The 22,412-nt window shown below is 43.7% G+C and overlaps 1 protein-coding gene across 5 annotated transcripts in view; it reads right to left on the reverse strand.

The window, feature by feature from the left end:
* Positions 1 to 2,629: 2,629 nt before the first annotated feature.
* The window catches only part of SUGT1 (SGT1 assembly cochaperone of MIS12 kinetochore complex), a 169,270-nt gene continuing 149,487 nt past the window's right edge, over positions 2,630 to 22,412 (reverse strand). For all 5 annotated transcript variants that reach the window (XM_077297292.1, XM_077297295.1, XM_077297290.1 and 2 more), the window contains 3 exons: positions 21,851 to 21,947; positions 10,051 to 10,232; positions 2,630 to 2,907 (listed from right to left, as the gene is read on the reverse strand). In XM_077297292.1, the coding sequence (XP_077153407.1) occupies positions 2,806 to 2,907; positions 10,051 to 10,232; positions 21,851 to 21,947 (381 nt within the window). In that variant the 3' untranslated portion in view covers positions 2,630 to 2,805. The remainder of the gene's footprint in view (positions 2,908 to 10,050; positions 10,233 to 21,850; positions 21,948 to 22,412) is intronic.

Genomic DNA, 22,412 nt, shown 5'->3' on the forward strand with positions numbered 1-22,412 from the left:
CCTCAAGAGCATCACCTGGACAGGCAAGCATTCAATGACCTGTGCAATACTAAGGAAATCCTCAAAACATGACCTGTTGGTGGCTCTTGAGGACCGGAGTTGGGGAACACTGCCCTAAAGCATGGCATGCATCACAGAGCAGCAGACTGCTTTAATGGCAAAACAAGAGACGGATTTAAGATCAACCAAATAGCACATAAGCCCATCCAAACCTGGACATTTCATTTCATTTACATTGTGTTATGTGCCTTTGTTGGAAGGGAAGTTGGCAAATGCTAGAAATTATTTCAATAACATACTTTGTTTTATTAACAGCAACCCGAAGTTCATCTGTATGAAAAAACGAATTTGACCACTGACAAGATAATTCTCAAATCAGCTCTCTGAATAACTTCTGGATCCAGGGACATTGTAAGAAATATGGGCAGCTAGGGCTAGGCATAAAGCTGCCTGCGTGGCTGTAATTGTAAAATAATGAGAGATTAAGGAGAGGGTTGTACAGGCATAGCCATAGGTTTGCATACTGCAGGGAGTATTACTAAGATGTACTATCTTTATAAAAACATGAAAGAACAGACTGGTTACCAAATAGCTTATTTAAAGCATGATGCTGTAAGACTTTTAAACAGAATTGGAAAATGCCTTTGTCTATACTTACCCTTTCTTATTTTGCCTGGGAAATAAGTTTTATCTCATGGCACACTATGTGTAAAGAGCTGATCAGGAATCATGGGGACCATGCTGGAGCCGGGCAGAGACGGACTGCCCTTGCTGGTAACACGCTCATTCCTACTTGATGCTAGGATAACTGGTTCTATCTAAGGTTAGATCTTGGTTTCGTTTTAAAGAGAACCTGTCACCAGATTCATGCAGTTACCGTCCTACTTCTCCCTATGACTGACAGGTTTCACCTAGTGGTGAGCGAGTGTACTCGTTGCTCGGGTGCTCTCTATTTGTAACTGCTCGGAGATTTAGTTTTTGTTGCCGCAGCTGCATGATTTACATATGCTAGCCAGCCTGAATACATGTGCGGGTTGCCTGGTTGCTAGGGAATCCCCACATGTATTCAAGCTGTCTATCAGCTGTAAATCATGCAGCTGAGGGAAGGAAAACTAAATCTCCGAGCAGTTACAAATACTCGGAGACCCCCCGAGCAACGAGTACACTCGCTCACCACTAGTTTCACCTTATGTACAAACAAAGGAAATGAGCAGTCAGTCAGCAGGTACGGGGTGGGGAAAAGAAGGAAGAGAACACATCGGACACATATTTCCCGGCTGGCTTTTCTGAAACGCCGTAGCATTTTAGAGTAAAACATATCGTGCTGCAACTGCACAGCTAATGTCGGATTCATGTCAGGAGATGAAATCAGGAGTTTAGCTTTAAAATAATACCTAGATACAGTAGCAGTCATATCTGCAATCTTCCTTTTAATAATTCAGCCAAGAGTGATAGATGCAAATATATGCAACCCTCTCTTTCCATTGCTACCTCTTAGGCCTGATAGCAGCCAGATCCACACAGGCCTGGTCTTGCTGTAAAGCTTAGATTTATAGCTTTAAAACAAGGCCTAGATTGCACAACAAAATGTACATAGCTTGTCTCTGTAGGTCAAATGGACATGTGACAGCTGCAACCAATCACTGGCAGCAGCATTGTCGTGTGGATTTCTGGAAAAGGAAGCTTGGAGCGGCAGGGGGATCACAATGCGAGCAAACCTTTTTTCTTTATCTAAATGCCTATGGAAGAATGAGGTTTTGTTCAGGATCATCGATTTTCCAAAAATGCTACATACTTTACAAATAGGGCTTGTAAACGTATATGCCCATCTTTATACATGAAGAGATCAATAACTACAGGAAAGTTACATAATCTTGGAGAGAAGCACAATGTTGGCAAAAATGTATCTTACCTTTGAAGCGAAGAAGTACTAATGTAAAATTAGGACACGTTTGATAAATGCTGGAAAAAATGTGTCAACATTGGTTATATGACACTTCTTTTTTTTTCTCCTTGTTTGATATTCTAATGACTGCTATAAATCACACATCTGTCCCTGCATCTCACTGTGGGAATACAATCATCTCCTTTTAAACAGAGGCATATACGGTCACCAAATATTCGTCACTTTCTGCAGATTATCGGCGTCTTTCTGAGGCAGCACCTGCACTAAAGACGCTTTGTCTTTTTTTCTGACAAACACATGAATGATAAGCAGCACACGACTCCCATACTTCACATGCTCATTTCCAACGTTGTCGGTCGACAGGCAGGTTTTCAAGCTTCCTATGCAAATCAAACATGACATAAATTCTCACTGCTAATGTATAAATTACAAGCTACTAATGTAGAAATTTGCACTAGAGCTTGGTGAGAACCGTGGATCATTATAAACTGAGGAAAATAAATAACTGGGGATTTATTTGAAAAAGTATATTTATATTTTGTAATTCGTAAAAGGGCAAACAGTAGGTCACAGCGAGAAATGTACAACATCCTGTCAGACATGATTAACGTTACCACCCCAAGTACTAATAAAAGAACTCCATTCGCATTAAGAATGGCGGTGCACACCCCGCTCTGGCTCCTTCCCACAGCACAGCAGTAATGGATACCGTAGACTCGGGACTCAATCTTTTGCAACATTTAATAGAAGCCATGAACACAAAGCATTCTCAATGAGACATTCTGCATGATGAAAAGCAAACAACCGGTGAAAGACAGAAAAACCTCAACAGCCTGTTGGGCACCGGATTATGTAGAAAAAACGTAGACTTCCATGTGATTGCGCTCCTGGGATGTATGTTAGAACTTCTTATATTCCATGTCATCTGGAGGATTCACGTCTACTTTTCTTTTGCCCACCTCTGACCAGTTCGTACTAAGGACGGTACCACCGGACTCCATCTGTAAGACACAGAGGCAATTCAATTTAAAAACTTAAGTGCACACAATTTTAGACCCTAGGATCATATGGAAGCAACAGAAGTGGCAATTCTTAAAGGGGACCTGTCATCATTTCAGAGCAAGTCTAAGGCTAAGTTCACTTCATATTTAGTCTATACATTAGAGGTATAAAATTGGGAGCAGACGTCAATTTGAACGTCCTAGTATTGGGCACACAATGGCCATACAATTCTATGTGGACATGGGCACATCACTTGGTGGTGGCAATCAGAAGGTGGCACTTTGACTTACATATGGTGTAGCCATTGAAGCTGCAACCCCAAATTACATTTTTGTTTTATAGTTCTTTTACATTGTGTTCATTAAAAAAAGCTAAATAAAACCCAGGAGAGATTTATTATAACCGGTACAAATGCCCATAGCAACCAATTATTTTACAACAGGACATTGGGCAACTTTGTGCAGTGGTATGAGTAAGGAGCTTTCAGGGTCAACAAGGGACAGCCGCCGTGGAGAGGGGCACCACTGTCTCCATAAAGTCGGGTGCCAACCTCCGCTGACAGGCAGGTTCAGGATAGGGCACTTGTAGGGTGAGTGCATTTTGAGGGATCATTCTGCTAAAGGGAATCTGTCAGTAGGATCAACCCTCAAAGCCATCCACATGCAGGTCATAGAAAGTTGTAAAATAATTCCTTGATCTCTTTGATCTGATATAATTATTACAGAAAAATCCACATTTTTTTAGTATGTAAATGAGCTGTTAAGATCTACGAGTCGGACATGGATCTCCCTCAGAATCTTCATCCTGAGCTTACTATAAATGAAAGGTGGGCATAACCAGTTTGAGACATTTAGATCAGAAGAGCAGACTGTCAGTCATTACATTTCTCATTACATATCTCACACTCCTCCTTTCATTTACAATAAATCTCTGGAGGCAGATTCTCATGGAGATCTGCCTCCCGCCCATAGATCTGAACCGCTCATTTACATGTAAGAAAAATGTGGATTTCTTTGATACAAAACATCGGAATACAGATATCAAGGTATCATTTTATTCAGCTTCCTATGACCCAAATCTCCATATAAACGGTTTAGGAGGGTTGATCATGATGAAACATTATCTTTAAGTTGCTAAATGAACTACCCCACCAATCTGCACTACTTGTGCCAAATCTGTCTCTGGTCTGTAAATTGACATTTTTATCCCAGGAAGTCAAAATAAGGAGACAAAGACGAGGGCACTTCAAAGTACAATGGAGACGATTTACTAAGCTACATGTGCCAAATTCTGACTTTTAGTTTGCCATAAATAAAAAAAAAACTGTCTAAGGCTGGTTTCTAGTGATGAGCGAATATACTCGTTACTCGAGATTTCCCGAGCACGCCCGGGGGTCCTCCGAGTATTTTTTAGTGCTCGGAGATTTAGTTTTCCTCACCTCAGCTGAATGATTTACATCTGTTAGCCAGCATAAGTACATGTGGAGGTTGCCTGGTTGCTAGGGAATCCCCACATGTAACCAAGCTGGCTAACAGATGTAAATCATTCAGCTGAGGTGAGGAAAACTAAATCTCCGAGCACTAAAAAATACTCGGAGGACCCCCGAGCATGCTCGGGAAATCTCGAGTAACGAGTATATTCGCTCATCACTACTGGTTTCACATTTGCGTCTGTGCACCCTGCGTTTCATCCGCATTGATCCGCATGCGTCATGCGTACCTATCTTTAATAATAATAATCTTTATATAGCGCCAACATATTCCGCAGCGCTTTACAGCTTAACAGTATCAAACACAACAGTCATAAGTAACAACGCTAATACAATAATTAAAGCAAAATAAGAGGACCCTGCTCGTGAGAGCTTACAATCTACAATGAGGCGGGGGAGATACAAAGCACAGGTGTGTATTTACAATGATGTATTTACAATGATGGTCCAGCCATCTTCAGAGGGTGGGGGATAGATGGAGATAGTGAATGGGCTACACACACACAAACATAAAATGGCTTTGATTAGGGAACGTGATAGGCCGCTCTGAACAAATGTGTTTTGAGGGAGCACCTAAAACTTTGTAAAATTGTCGATGGTCCTAATTTCTTGGGGTAGAGCATTCCAGAGGATTGGTGCAACACAGGAGAAGTCTTGGGAGTCGGGAGTGGGAGGTACAAATTAGTGCAGAGGTTAGTCGAAAGTCATTTGCAGAGCGCAGCGGTCGGCTAGGCCGATAGACAGAAATGAGGGAGGAGATGTAAGGGGCTGCCGCACTGTGGAGAGCTTTGTGGGTGAGAACAAGTACTTTGAATTGTATCCTATAATGAATGGGCAGCCAGTGTAATGACTGGCGAAGAGCAGACGCGTCCGAATAATGATTTGCTAGATGGACAACCCTGGCTGCTGCATTAAGGATAGACTGGAAAGGGGAAAGTCGAGTGAGGGGGAGGCCAATTAGTAGAGCGTTGCAGTAGTCCAGGCGGGAGTGGATCAGGGAGACAGTGAGGGTTTTTGTTGTTTCCATAGTGAGAAAAGGGCGGATTCTAGAGATGTTCTTTAGGTGTAAGCGGCACGAGCGGGTAAGAGATTGTATATGGGATGTGAAGGAGAGATTGGAGTCAAACATAACACCCAGACAGCGTGCCTGCTGCCGGGGTGTTATTATGGTGCCACCCACGGAGAGGGAAATGTCAGATTTAGGGAGGTTAGTAGATGGCGGGAGCAGAAGAAGTTCAGTTTTGGAGAGGTTGAGTTTCAGATATAGAGCGGACATGATGTTGGATACTGCGGACAGACAGTCACTGGCGTTTTGTAGTACAGCGGGAGTAAGGTCAGGGGATGATGTGTTTAGTTGTGTGTCATCAGCATAAATATGGCACTGAAAGCCAAATCTGCTGATGGTCTGGTCTTTAACATGATGTACGCATGGACATGCGCTGGCATGCATCGTTTCGAGGTGTGCAGCGGGGTCCGGCGAACACAACATGTTGCATTTTTGGAGGCGTAAAAAATCCTTCAAATATGCACAGGCATACGCATGCGGATGAGTGCGTTAAAAAAAACGCATTACTGTCTATGGGAACGCATGAGTACGCATGTCCTTGCGTAAGCATGCGTTTGAGTTCTTCGGACTGCGCATGTCCAGGAACTGATTGAGACATGCCCTCCTGGAAATATCGACCGCATGTGCATAAACAACGCAAACGCAGGCAAAAAACGCATACAAACGCATAGTTTTTGTATGCAGATGATACGCTGTTAACATATAAAAAAATCTAAACCTAGCACAACATGCCATAACATGCCATGAACCAGATTTAAGAGGTGTTTTAGACATATTTTTCTAAATGCTCAATGAGTGATTAAGTCATATTATAAAACCGACAGACAAATGGCAGTCCTCATCCGAATAGCTATATCGCTTACTGACTAGCTGCCTCGGGAACCCGGATACCTGGAGCGCTCCCGATAATCAGCTGTTCGGTGCCGCAGCCAGTCACAACACATGCATGGAGAGCCCAACAAACACATGCAGAGCCGAACAGCTGATTATCAGGAGTGCTCCAGGTATCCAGGGTCCCGAGGCAGCTATTCAGTAAGCGCTATAGCTATTCGGGTAAGTGCTTATCCGAACATATTCGATCAACACTAGTTGGTATAACCGAGTGGATTCAAAGTACGTCAATTAATAGACAGTGTAAACTTGGAATAGCTGCACCAAATTTCTTTGAACCACTAATAGATCTGACACATTGTCAAACAGTCTAATCTAAATTTGCACTGTCTAAAAGTTAGGTAGGATTAGTTAGTCAGCCCCAGTGTCTCTTCTATTAGTTCCTATCATACACATTGATTAGGGGACCGGAGCAAAGGTGACCAATGTTGCTTTTCATGCAACATCTTCACAAATACATCATTGGTTTGTGTAATCCCCCTCCCTATTTGTGACTGAGTAGTATTAGGGATTGAGATTAAAAAAAAAAGAGCAATAAAAACCTCAGAGTGATTTTTGAGGCCATGCTATCCCACTTCTACCACCCCCCCCCCCACCGTACGAGAGCCATAAACAGTGGCACGTCAGTAACGGTATAGCCAAGTGACTGCCTCCATTGTGCGAACATTATATTTCAGATGAAAGGATTTTTGTTTTTTTCTCTTGGTAAATTTTCAGACTTCCAACTTCATGCTGCTAAAATGGAAGCTTTTTTTAAATGGTTATTAGTCACATTCGATTTTCATTAAATAGAGCTAGCAGGTTTTTATTGCACACAAAGATTACGTTAATTTTCTTTTCTGCATCAGTCATTTTTCAATCCAGAAGCTGGTACAATTGCAGTCCTGGGAAAAACTGTATTTCAAGAAGAAAATTCATTTCCGTCCATTTTTATGAGCTTGGCACATAATTTTACATCATTATTTTGTTTTAATGAAAGATAGCTACCACAGGATTTCATAGTAAGGGACTTGTACAGGAAGGGAAATTAAATTGCAGGAGGATTGTAAGGAAAACATCTATAAATTGCAATCAATGCACACGACTGCTGGTAAACTCCAAGTGCTTCTCTCCTATGTGGATAGCGCTTTATAACTACAGATCAGTAGGTAAATGTCACCCTGCGGCCTGCACGCACACAGCCGGATTACAGAGAACGCTCCTATGATCAAATAGGAAGGCAACATAGGGCCAAGGGTTTTGGAACTACAAATTTTAGCAGCAAAACATGTAAGGGGAGAATTTATCAAGACTTTTACAAATGGCTCTTTTCTGGAGATCAAAAATAACTTGCAAATTTAGTCACATCATTTCTGTGTTAAACTTTGCAACTACTTGCGATCTCACATGGCTCTCGACACTTTTTGAAACTGGGTGGGAAAGTAGTACAGTTATCTGCAAATGAGGCTAGTGCCAGGTTTAGGAACTTTGAAAAGCAATTCTCATTCTACCAGGGGAGGTATAGAAAAGGGAAAAACATCTCGAAACAGAAAGGTTTTATCTAAAGATGTGCCAAATAGATCAAACATTGTGCGACATTCATAAATTTGCAGTGAACTAAGGCAAAAAGCAAAATGGACTATAAAAGTCCGCTCACAGCTCCTGAACCCTCCTATAAAGGATACCCGGGGATATACCCATGCAAGACTGATGTACTGTGGATTTTCCACAATGGCAAAAATCTGCACCTAATAGCGAGGTTGTTTTTCTGTGGTTGTGGATTTCTTTGCAGAAATGTTGAAAACCTAACCCCTTAATGACAACCAATACGTCTTTTAACTGACCTGAGATATAAGAGAATAGCCTCTCCATACAGGTGACAATCCAGCAGCTGTCGGCTGTCCACTATAGCTGACAACTTGCTGTATCAGCCACGATCAGTGTTTGCACCGTCCAAATCTGTTTAACCCCTTAGATGCTGCTGTCAATAGTGACTACATCATTTAAATGGTTAACAGTGTGTGGGGGCTTCCTCTTTATGCCCATCGGCACCCAGAGATCATGATTGTGTGGTCCTGATATTTGTCATGGCAATTCACGTCCAAATAGCGGCCTTAGTGTCTGACTGCTGTAGTAATCTGTTCAGAAGTTTGAGGCATTTAGGTGGTGAAAATACACATTTTCATTTCTGTCATGTCACTTTGCATTAATTCCTGTAAAGCACCTGAAGGGTTAATAAACTACCTGACAGCAGTTTTCAATATGTCTGGGGGTGCTGTTTTTAAAATGGTATCACGTTTGGGGGTTTCCCAATATATGGGACCCCTAAAGTCACTTCAAACATGGATAAGTCCCGAAAAAATTATTTTGTAAATTTCCTTGAAAAAATGAAAAATTGCTGCTACATTTTTAAACCTCCTAAAATGCTAACAAAATAAAATAACATTTTACAAATGGTGCTGATGTAAAGCCGACATGAGGGAAATGTTATTTATTAATGGTTTGCTGTGGTATCACTATCTGGATTAAAGAGATAATCATTCAAATTTAGAAAATTGCAAATTTTTTTACATTTTTCTCAAATTTGTTATATTTTTTATAAATAAACACAAAACATAATCGACCTAAATTTGCCATTATCATAAAATATAATGTGTCCTGAAAAAACAATCTCAAAATCACTGGGATTTGTTGAAGCGTTGCAGAGTTATTACCACATAAAGTGACACTGGTCAGATCTTGCAGAAATGTTGGAAACCTACACAGCAATTATGTTGCAGAAGTTTTTATTTTTGCAGAGTGGGGTTGGGATTTGGTAACATTTCACAATGTTGGTAATGTAGTACTCCCTGGATTTGCTGCAGGGATAATAAAGGCTGGTTTCACACTAGCATTCGGCAGGGCTGCGGATGAAATCCTTCTTCCTCTGTTAAGCCCCGCCCACTGCCGCACCTCTTCCTTCAGCTCCGCCTATGTCGGCTTCTGTCCTGCGTACCCTATCTTTAACATTGGGTACGCAGGCCATGCGGATGACTCCGCATGTGTCGTCTTGACGCTGCGCTGACCTGCGTCAAACGCAACATGTTGCATTTTGTTGCGGTCGGCGCAGGGTCTAAACAACGCATGCGGAGGCATCCACATACATCCATATGGCCTGCGTACACAATGTTAAAGATAGGGTACGCAGGACGCATGCAGACGTAGGCGGAGCTGAAGGAAGAGGTGTGGCAGTGGGCGGGGCTTAATGGAGGAAGAAGGATTTCATCCGCAGCCTCGCGAACGCTAGTGTGAAACTAGCCTAAGACACACCAGTACTATGGAAAATACTGGAACACTATCGCCATTTGTTCTGTTATACTACACAACCTAAAGGATCCCGCTGATCCTCAGCAGACTATGCTATTCCTCCAATAAGGGTGGTACCCTAACATTAGAGGGACTAGAGATATAAGGACCACCCACGCATTAGAATAGAGTTGTACGGACCCAACGATATTGCTCCCCTCAACAGTAGAGGTTCCCACATGAACAAGCCATCTGGCGCTGGTTTACACTCCCAGCTTGATCTCCCTATTGAGAACACAAATGCATTCACTTAATATACTGGTGGTAATACACACTGGAAGTAGAACCAGTCATACCCTATAAGCCATACCGGGGTGGAAACACAGCTGATACAGACTAATTATTGGACATATGTACATATTATATACTCACAAACGACTTGTTCATGGCGCGTTTCACTTCATCGCTGCCATCGCTATAAATCTGCTGGAAGAGATGGTTCAGTGCAGCATCCCCTTCCAGGTTTTCATTTTTCTCCTCCTCTTTGATCTCACCCACCAGTTTGTCCCAGTTCTTGGTATAATGAGAGGATGATGGGTATTTGTGCATGGCTTCTGGAATGCAGATACACTTTTGATTAAAGCTATGACAGATCATGTAGTAAGTGCCGTAAAGCAGGGTAAAGAGCGGTGAGAAAACGAAACAGTCTTTGATTGCATTTCACAAACTGAACAGAGCTTCCCCTCCATCGTACACTACTCTGCTTTCATTATTAGGATCTAATTTTCCCCAACTGTAACAATAAAACACGTGCAGGCCTACAGTACATATCATTAGGATTGATCGTATCTTCCATAGCAATTTAGGATGAGGTACATGGGGCTAATAAAGCAAATATCACAGGAATCTAGAAGTGGGAATTTCTCATACTTATTGTACCCTATCCTTCTAGTTATGCCTAAAGAACTATGAGCCCATACACTACTTACTGATTCTTCCCAAATGTCAGATCTACATGGACCTCAAACCCAGAACCCACACAGGCGCTCTGTATAGATAAAGCTATCTACAGCCATGGTCCCCACGATATAGGCTCATGGAGCACACACTGCATATAAAATGCATGCCGGTGTCCACCAATACATTTATTCTGCTATGAATTATTTACCCTATGTTCCAACATACTCTCTCTATTAATTTTCTGCAGTTTTCGAGATCTCTGCTTGCAGTCATTTCATAGGAACCTACGTGGATTACTCCCAAATGGATGCACATCTGTACTGGTCACTTGTTGATTACACAGCACATACCAGATTTCGGCACCCGTGTGTTCTTCACACGTCCATGACACATTTCTACCTATTTGAGCAGAATTCTTATTGAATGAAAGCAAGCAAAGATTGTGAAAACCGTGCAATGCAATGCGGCAATAATCTTTAAGGGGTTTTCTCATCTGCTTAAATTGGTAAAGTTGCAAAGTGCATCTAAAAACAAATAGGTAAAGGAAAGCTGAAGCAGTAACATAGTAGAGAAAATCCAGGGCCATCCATCAAAGCCACATGTAGATATGACGCAAAAAATGGCAGCACTTCAAGGTTCAAGTAAAAAGAAAAGGTGGTGCCTTTATTTAACCATGCGGTTACAGCAACATTTCACCTCCTTCTGGAACTTTGCTGCTACCACGTGGCTTAATCCAGGCGCATCTTTTTCTTTTTCACTTGCAGAGCTGCTATTTTTTTGTATCATATCAGAAAACAAATAGCCATGCAAATTACCATACCATTTATTAAAAATCCTCCACGTTCTCAAGAATGGGGGGCTTTTTAATTCTATAGTTTGCTGCTTGTTGCCTAAGTTACCTGCCACCTCAGCAGTCGCCGAGACAAGGAACGAAGCACTTACAAGCTCTATACTATAAAGCTTGCAAGCGCTTCAATGCTACCTCTCCTGGCAACAACGGAGAGAGCACAATTCACAGGCCAGCAACCCGACCCTGCCGCTGGTCCAAACTGCCAATCATCGGGAGCGCAGCGCTCCCCGCAGGCTGGAAGCTGTGTGGTGGGGGAGCAATGCGCTCCAGAAGATTAGACAACTGCTTTCAGATATTTGTCACCCACTAAGGAAAGTACAGAATAAAAGTGAACAGCTTTTGTACATTGTGCCGTGATTACCACACAATGCACGACACACAATTTACAAAAAGCATTTACTGCAAAAAGGAGATTGGGGGGGGGGGGGGGGGCTTTTTTTTAAAAGAATTAGAAGATGTCTTCGGTAGAGTGTCAGCCCTAGAGACAGGTTCCCTTTAAACGAGCATGGGACCTGAGTGACAGATACTCCCTCCATAAACACTGACTGAAATATAGAAGCTGCTCAAAATTACGTGACACTTTTCATATATTATTAAATTTCTTATTAAAGAAAAAGCGAGAGCGCGGTTGTCATAACATTCAATGGAAGCTCCGACAATAAACTCAAGTCTGTATAAAAACAAAGTCAGAAAGGCCAGAATGGCGTATTAATACGGGAGCAACAGATCTGTGCAGATGTCAAGGGAAATATACTTTACATTCACTCAACCAACACAGCAAAAACAATGTCAGACCATCCAATCCAGTTTAGCTGAGAGAAATAGCATTCTGTCCTGGATACAACCTTATTTTCTCAAAGTTGTGCCAGAACATTGATTAACCCCTTCCTGACGCTGCCACGTTTCATTTTACATTTTTGTCATCCCTGTCTTCCAACAGCTATGATTTTATTTTTTCCACTGAATTAACCAAGGAGTATACTGTTTTAATGGTATAATTAACACGCAGTCATTAATCACTTGCCACTACACTGCAAGGTATTACTTAGCAGCGGTATCCCATTAAGCCCACCTTATCAAGAGTACTAAGCTGGGCCCTCCGACAGTAATGACAACCCATCCGGATCTTTCAGTCATATTACTGGGGTGACAGAGGGAACTCTCCCACTATTTAACGGATTAGATACTGCAGCTGCTATCCACCATGGATCTAAGGGGTTAAACAGCCAGGCTTTCTGATCCTAACCATTGCAGTAGGATCCCAGCTGTGTATTACAGACGGCTCTCACTGCAAATTAACATGGCTCCTATTCAGCTCCTTCACACGTAAAAATGCGGTGGATGTAGGGACGGAGTTTGAAAGCAGATCTGTCGCTTTAACATTTTGTCCTGTTGTACAAAACACCAGACATAAAGACAAGTCACCAGGAGGTAATTGTGTCCACAGCAGCTTGTCAGTGAGCAAGATTTTCTGTCTGTTTTAAACAAACTGGAGGAAGTTCGAAAAGTTTGCACATTGAGGTACAAGGCTGTTTTTATCAATAATTAGTGGACTCACCCCCATTTTAAGCTGCTCCAGACACTTTTCTGAAAAGTGTACAAGGATTAGTGGGAAAAAGGCAAGTCATCTGTGACGTGGCAGATGTACTTAAGACCAACAATTGGCAAAGATTATAGTGAAGACTACTCCCAACATATAGCAGGTGTCTATTCTGGCATGCGGTGCACAGACAGCCTCAGCAGTTGCTGGAGAGTTATGGTGGCACCTTATTAGCAACCAATGAGTCAAAGGCAGTGTGTGGGTGTCTATAACATAACCTTTAGTATGTCCTCTAAAAACATAGAGTTGAAACCAGGAGTTAACATACACTATATCAACAGACACATATGCAGGTTTTTCTTAACATCTGACATGAAATCAGAATAAACCTTTCGCGTTTAAGGTCAAATAGGATTATCATAATTATTAATATTTGCCAAATACCAGAATAATGAGAGAATGTTTTAAAGCATTTTTATTACTTACGGCAAAGTCATAAGTTTACATACATTTCATTAGTATTTGGCACCATTGCCCTTAAACTGAATGACTTGGGTCAAACATCTGGGATATCCTTCCATAAGCTTCTAACAATAGTTGGTCAGAATTTGGGCCAATTCCTCCTGACAAAACTGGTGTAACTGATCCAGGTTTGTAGGTCGTCTTCCTCGCACCGGCCTGTTCAGCTTTATCCATAAATTTTCAAAAGGATTGAGATCAGGGCTTTGTGATGACCACTCCACTCCACCACTATATCCTTAAGCCACTTTGTTACCATTTTGTCAGTATACTTCGGGTCATTGTCCATTTGGAAGACCCTTTTTCGCTCAAGCTTTAACTTCCTGGTTGATATCTTGAGATGTTGCTTCAGTATTGCTACATAATCTTCTTTTCTCATGATGCCATCTATTTTGTGAAGTCCACCAGTCCGTACTGCAGCAAAACAACCCCACAACATGATGCTGCCACCCCCGTGTTTCACAGTTGAGATGGTGTTCTTAGGTTTCCAAGCTTCTCCCTCTTTTCTCCAAACGTAGCGATGGTCATTATGCCCAAAAAGTTCAATTTTAGCTTCATCAGACCACAGGCCATGTCTCCAAAAATTATGGTCTTAGTTTCTGTGTGCATTTGCAAACATTAATCAGGCTTTTTTATGTTTCTTTTGGAGTAATGGCTTCTTCCTAGCAGAGTGGTCTTTCAGCCCACGTTGATACAGCACTGTGGATATTGACACAATCTTACCAGCTTCCACCATCGTCTTCACAAGCTCTTTTGCTTTTGTCCTTGGGTTGATGATATGCTCATGTCGGACCAAAGCATGTTCATCTCTGGGACACAGAACCCGTCTCTGTTCTGAGCGGTATGATGGCTGGACATTCCCATCTTGTTTGTACTTGCAAATACTTGTTTGCACAGATGAAGAGGCACCTTCAGGTATCTTGAAATTGTACCCAAGGATGAGCCAGACTTGTGCAAGTCCAGAATTTTCTTTGTGATATCTTGGCTGATTTCTTGAGACTTTCCCATAATGCTACACAAAGAAGCAGTGTGTTTCAGGTGTGCATTAAAATACATCCACAGGTGTGTCTCTGATTAACTCAGATGTTGCCAAAAACTTATCAGAAGCTTCCAAACACATGACATCATCATATGGGCAGACCAGAATTGTTTAAAGGCATAGTAGTCTTAGTGAATGTAAACTTTTGACTTTACAGTACGTAACAAAAATGCCTTAAAATATTCTCTCATTATTCTGGCATTTGGCAAATATTAATAATTATGGTAATCCTAATTGACCTAAAACAGGAAGGGTTTATTCTGATTTCATGTCAGATATTGAGAAAAACCTGCATATGTGTTTTTTATACAGTATATATAAACTTCTGGTTTCAATTCACCACCAACAAATTACATATAACAAGTGTAAGATAACACCAGTACTCACTACCATAAAGATGACAACCCCTGCTGTGCAATACTCCAACATAGAATAGTTGGGAACTTCGTATGTATGTATGAAAGCAACCGGAATTGTGTGAAACATCGAGGCTCAATAATGAAGAAATGAAACGGTCTCACTCAAAATATACAGAGGTTTCAGCAGTCATTTCATAGGAATCCCTCGTCAGCGGCACTAAAGAGGGTTCAGAGACCCGACATCTTCAGGGCCAGAGGGTACAATGGGAGTGTATAATACTGCATTGTCCTAAGCTGCATCACTATAGGAATGTCCACTACTCTGTTGCTCAGGACCATGCAGTATTATACACTCCGATGGTGAGTCACTTTTAACAAAACATGAAGTGAGAATCTCTGGAGGAATTTTATACTCTCTGGCCCTGAAGAGGTGCATGGCCATTTAATTTGGCTGGATACACCCAGGGTAGTTTCGCAGAGACTGACATGATCTACACTTGCAACCATAAGACCTAGACTGGGACTTAAATTCAGCCCTGGCATTTTTAAGAACACAGGTCCAACTTCTTGTAACTTCTGTAATCTTGCTCTCTAGATAGTCTAAGTACAGGTCAGCAGCATACGACAGAGATGACACCTGACCAGCCTCACTTTAAATACAGCGAGAGAGCAAATAAAATGTTTGTATGGGGGTAAACAGGGGGCCAGGAGTCAATATACATGTCAGTGTAATGCAGCACAGAGGTGATAAAGGTGGCAGAATTTGTTGAAAGACTCAAACACTGGTGATAAGTTCCCTTTAAAAATAGACTTGATTCCACAAAACTGCAACACAGGGCAGTAAAATGCAAGTTACAGAAATAAAGGGTGGGCAACCTGGGGGGGTCGTGATTCTGCAGCATTACAGTACATACACGCATATACAGTGCATGTGTGTGTGTATATATAATATATATATATATATATATATATATATATATATATATATATATATATATATATATATATATATATATATATATATATATATATACACTGTGTTCCAAATTATTATAAATTGGATTTAAGTGTCTTAAAGATTTAAATGTTTTGTTTTTCAAATAAACTCATGGATGGTATTGTGTCTCAGGGCTCAATGAATCACTGAAATCAATCTTAAACACATGTGATAATTAGTTTTCCAGGTGATTCTAATTAAAGGAAAACTACTCAAAAATGATGTTCCACATTATTATGCAGGTCACAGGTTTCAAGCAATATGGGAAATAAAAAGGATCTCTCTGCTGCTGAAAAGCGTTAAATAGTGCAATGCCTTGGACAAGGTATGAAAAAATTAGATATTTCACGAAAACTTAAGAGTGATCATCATACTCTGATGAGAGTTGTGACTGAAACAGAGCACAGACAGAGTTCATGCAAATAAAGGCATAATGAGGAAGTTTTCTGGCAGACAAATTCATTGGATTAAGAGAGCAGCTGCCAAAACACCATTACAAAGCAGCAAATAGTTATTTGAAGCTGCTGGTGCGTCTGGAGTCCCTCGAACCTCAAGGTGTAGGATCCTTCAAAGGCTTGCTGTGGTGCATAAACCTACTATTCGGCCACTCCTAAACAGTGTTCACAAGCAGAAACGGTTGCAGTGGGCCAAGACATACATGAAGACTAATTTTCAAACAGTCTTGTTTACTGATGAGTGTCGAGCAACTCTGGACGGTCCAGATGGATGGAGTAGTGCAGGGGTCAGGAACCTATGGCTCGCGAGCCAGATATGGCTCTTTTGATGGCCGTATCTGGCTCGCAGACAGCCTGTGGCGTAGGAAGGGGGGGGCGGGCCGCCCCGGGCGGCACAATGCGGGGGGCGGCACAATGCGGGGGGCGGGTCGCCGGCGGCGCAGAATTTACCTGTTCGCATCTCGGCTTCAGAAAAATGGCCGCCGTGATCTCCATCTGCGCATGCGCGGCATCCCGCGGCCATTTTCCTGAAGCCCCAGGCAGCAGAGTGCTCCACCTGCGCACGCGCGGCCTCAGGAAGATGGCCGCCCCCACCGATAACCAGACAGAGCAGGATCGCGGTCAGGTAAAACTTGTTTTGTTTTTTTTTTTATTGAGAGCGGCGATCGGGGGGGGGGGGGGCCCAGGGCAGAAAGCTGGACACAGGGGGGCACAAAGCTGGACACAGGGGGGCACAAAGCTGGACACAGGGGGGCACAAAGCTGGACACTGGGGGGCAGAAAGCTGGACACAGGGGGGGCAGAAAGCTGGACACAGGGGGGGCAGAAAGCTGGACACAGGGGGGCAGAAAGCTGGACACAGGGGGGCAGAAAGCTGGACACAGGGGGGCAGAAGGGACATTGGGGCAGAACGCTGGACACGAGGGCAGAACGCTGGACACGGGGGCAGAACGCTGGACACGGGGGCAGAACGCTGGACACGGGGGCAGAACGCTGGACACTGGGGCAGAAAGCTGGACACTGGGGCAGAACGCTGGACACTGGGGCAGAACGCTGGACACGGGGGCAGAACGCTGGACACGGGGGCAGAACGCTGGACACTGGGGCAGAAAGCTGGACACAGGAGCAGAAAACTGGACACAGGGGCAGAAAGCTGGACACAGGGGCAGAAAGCTGGACACGGGCAGAAAGCTGGACACGGGCAGAAAGCTGGACACGGGCAGAAAGCTGGACACGGGCAGAAAGCTGGACACAGGGGCAGAAAGCTGGACACAGGGGCAGAAAGCTGGACACTGGGGCAGAACGCTGGACACTGAGGCAGAACGCTGGACACTGGGGCAGAACGCTGGACACTGGGGCAGAACGCTGGACACTGGGGCAGAACGCTGGACACGGGGGCAGAACGCTGGACACGGGGGCAGAACGCTGGACACGGGGGCAGAAAGCTGGACACGGGCAGAAAGCTGGACACAGGGGCAGAAAGCTGGACACAGGGGCAGAATGCTTGACACAGGGGCAGAATGGAGAAACGGGGCATGATTGGAGACACGGGGCAGGATGACAGACATGGCGTCATGACTGGAGACACTGGAGGCAGGATTGGAGACAGATGGGGCAGGATCATGGGGCAGGATGGATACGATGGAGACAGATGGGGCAGGATGGGAAGATCATATGGGGCAGGATGGATACTCATGAGGGCAGGATGGGAGAACATATGGCTGGAGCCAGGAATGAGACACACGGGGGCCAGGATGGCGAATATTATTACCACAGGGGCTAATTAAGGGATATTATTACTGCAGGGATGTATTTATTTTATTTTTTGAGTATACTGTTTTAAATGGCGGGGCGGTCCTATTACTGTGTAGATTGACACTATGTCGCCTTCTTCATGTGGTGTAATGTAGAAGTTGGGAAAATTAAGTAATGTGTTCTGCAAGTGGAACTCGTGATAACTGTGTTATTTCCTGCAGAGACGAGTCCTGGCTGGATGAAGTGATGGCGGTCTGTGCGGGATGAAAGATGAAGGACTTCACTTAGAGACGTCACTGGTGAGTCAGTGTGTTACCTATACACTGTATACTATATACTGAGGTCCTGTGTATGTCACCGGTGATCACTGTATTACCTATACACAGACGCTGCATACTAAGTACAGATCTCCTGTGTATAATGGCACTTAGGGCTTGTTTCCACATGTGAGAAACACGTCCGTGTCTCGCATGTGGGAACCAAGTTCTGGCGTCGGCACTCCAGAGCGGAGTGTGCGGCCGCATAGGAACACATGGAGCTGCACAGCTCCGCTCCAATGTGCCGACGCCAGAACTTACGCTGGGTGTGCCTGCTTGTATGTACCACTTTAAGTAGTAAATGCTTTAGTTCCCTATGGGTCTGAGCCTCTCTTTTTTGTTCATTTTCTGTAAGACCAACACTTTTAAAAGGGCCACTGACAGATACAATTGCTCCAGCGGTCACTTAGTACACAAAGGAGTGTTCCTCTCTGCTGCACTAAGCCACCGCTGGACCTAAACAATAATTCGCTGTAAAATAATAAAATAGATAATTGACATAACTGACAATGCGTTGTGTGACATGTCCAACATTCCAGCTTCTTTCTTCTGCGAATGCCTCAAAGCTGGCATTCTCTCAACATCAGGTGGGAAGAATGCCAGCTTCCAGTCATGCGCAGGAAAAAGAAGAAGCCAGACTGCTGGACTGATGTCATGCATCGCAAGCTCACAATGTAAGTTATTTATTTAATTTTTTTACTGCTAATTACCATTGTTTCAGTCCAGTTGTGGCTTTATACAGCAGGGAGGAGCATTCCTTGCTATACTAAGTGAACATTGGAGCGATTGATCTGTCAATGGCCCTTTAAACATATTGTACGGCTCTCGCGGAATTATATTTCAAAATATGTGGCGTTTACGGCTCTCTTAGCCAAAAAGGTTCCTGACCCCTGGAGTAGTGGATGGTTGGTGGATGGCCACCATGTCCCAACAAAGCTGCGACGTCAGCAAGGAGGTGGAGGAGTCATGTTTTGGGCTGGAATCATGGGGAACCAGCTGGTAGGGCCCTTTAAGGTTCCTGAAGGTGTAAAAATGACCTCAGCAAAGTATATAGAGTTTCTGACTGACAACTTTCTTCCATGGTCTAAAAAGCAGAAACGTGCCTTCAGGAACAAAATCATCTTCATGCATGACAATGCCTCTGAGTAATTGGCTGCTATGGGCATAAAAGGAGATAAACTCATGGTGTGGCCACCATCTTCCCCTGACCTCAACCCTATAGAGAACCTTTGGAGTATCATCAAACAAAAGATCTATGAGGGTGGAAGGCAGTTCACATCCAAACAGCAGCTCTGGGAGGCTATTCTGACTTCATGCAAAGAAACACAAGCAGAAACTCTCCATAAACTCACAAGTTCAATGGATGCAAGAATTGTGAAGGTGATATCAATGAAGGGCTTCTATGTTAACATGTAACTTGGCCTGTTAGGATGTTTTGGAGTTAAATAGCTTTTTTGTTCAGTGTATGTGAACTCCTAATGCTGCAAATTCCACAAATGAGCATTTTCAGTTCTTTAAAATATATCAAATGCTTAGAAATACTACTGTGCCTAATAATTTGGAACAGTGCATTTTGAGTTTTTATTCATTTTGGAGATTATACTGTTATCATTGGGAGGTTTCTTCAATAAAATTCGATGTATACTCTAACGGGTGATGACTATTAGACTGACTGTCATTTGCACTGACCATTTAGGAAAATCCGAGAAAAATGTCATTTGCATAATAATTTGGAACATAGTGTGTGTGTGTGTATATATATATATATATATATATATATATATATATATATATATATATATATATATATATATATATATATATATATACACACACACACACACATACAGTACATATACAGACACATAAGGTGCATATATATATATATACACACAGTACACACATATATATATACACACACACATACACAAACTACAGACACATGACTTGCACATATACACACTTTACACATTGAGCATATACATATATACTCACTCCTTTTTGCAGGCAGCTGGATTTCTTCATGTGACATTAATTTCTAGGAGCAGTGGATTTCAGCTCCTTTGCTAATGGTTACACACAGGCCTGAGCCCTCCTCTCACCCTCAGCCCTGCATCCTCCAGCACTGATCCTCTCACCCTCAGCCCTGCATCCTCCAGGACTAATCCTCTCACTCTCAGCCCTGCATCCTCCAGCACTGATCCTCTCACCCTCAGCCCTGCATCCTCCAGCTCTGATCCTATCACTCTCAGCCCTGCATCCTCCAGCACTGATCCTATCACTCTCAGCCCTGCATCCTCCAGCACTAATCCTCTAACCCTCAGCCCTGCCTCCTCCAGCACTAATCCTCTCACCCTCAGCCCTGCCTCCTCCAGCACTGATCCTCTCACTCTCAGCCCTGCATCCTCCAGCACTGATCCTCTCACCCTCAGCCCTGCATCCTCCAGCACTGATCTTCTGGCCCTCAGCCCTGCCTCCTCCAGCACTAATCCTCTCACCCTCAGCCCTGCATCCTCCAGCACTGATTCTCTCACTCTCAGCCCGGCATCCTCCAGCACTGATCCTCTCACTCTCAGCCCGGCATCCTCCAGCACTGATCCTCTCACCCTCAGCCCTGAATCCTCCAGCACTGATCTCACTCTCAGCCCTGCATCCTCCAGCACTGATCCTCTCACCCTCAGCCCTGCATCGTCCAGCACTGATCCTCTCACCCTCAGCCCTGCATCCTCCTGCACTGATCCTCTCACTCCCAGCCTTGCATCCTCCAGCACTGATACAGCAGAGAAGGGAACACTGCAGCTGCTATTGGAGGAGCTCAGCGCTGTAATCTTCCATCATCTTGTTCTCCTCACAGCACTGGCCCCGCCCACCTCCTCCCATTGGTTTCTGTAGCTCCCCTGCTTGATTTCATTGGCTGGGTGCTACAGACAGCAGCTGTGCCTGGTTCGGCCTCTAGGAGGTACGTAAATTATCCCCGGCCATGAGCAGGAGCTGGGAGATAGCCCGGGGGATAAATGCCTCCCTTCCCCCAGCCCAGCTTACCTCCTTGACTGCCGACTCCTGTCCTAGTGCTGATGTTTGCATGAAAAAAGCAGTTGAGGCCGCGCCTCCTTCTCCTGCGTGGCTCCTGTACTGTCACATCAATGGTGCTCCTGCAGAGGGAGCGGCCCACAGCAGGTGGCGGCCCCTCTGGCAAATGCCAGAACTGCCCGATGGCCAGTGCGGCCCTGCCTAGAAGGATCACTGCATGGGCAGCATATTCTTAAAAACTCTTGTTTGTGCCTATATAGAAACAATTGATGGCAGATCCCAAAAATCTATGTTTGGGAATATAGTACTGGATACATTCTGCAGCTTTCGGACAGGCCGTATAGAAGCCATGGAGTGAGATGATGACATTCTCTGTATTAGCCTCTGTACCCCAATATAGAAGAGAACAGACCTGGCTTATCTGGGGTGAAATGTTTTAGCTGTTGTTCAGCCTGGCTCTCCAGCTTATCCCATCGGAGAGCTTCAGTCTTCTTCATTTTTATTTCTATCTAAAATAGAGAAGAGACAGAATGTGAGTATAGCAGGTACATTACCAGTCATCAGAAACAATGCTTATGCTAAAGCCACACTGAACAGCTGGTACAAACTCATGCCCTACCATTTATTGTTTTTTTTTTGCAGGTGTCAGTGAAAATAATTTGCATAGTATTGCAGCCATTTAGAGAGACATTTATAGATCCGAACATTTTTCATTGGCTCTGACTGTCTTCAGAATTCCCATAGGAATGAATGGAAAGAGTCCGCACATGTGCCACCACCTCTACAAACACTGGTGGTTTGTGCGGATGCCTGTTCTGCCCAGCATCTGACCACCAGTGAATGAAGAAATGGTGGTGTGTGCACCAGGATTCTCCATTCATTGCTTTGGGAATTCCAAAGACAGCTGAGCATGAGATGGGTGCGGGTGCAAGAGGTGGGACCCAAGTCTATCGGACATACATGTCTCTTGGGAC

Source organism: Ranitomeya variabilis, chromosome 3 (assembly GCF_051348905.1).
Source record: "Ranitomeya variabilis isolate aRanVar5 chromosome 3, aRanVar5.hap1, whole genome shotgun sequence".
Classification (NCBI taxonomy): Eukaryota; Metazoa; Chordata; class Amphibia; order Anura; family Dendrobatidae; genus Ranitomeya; species Ranitomeya variabilis.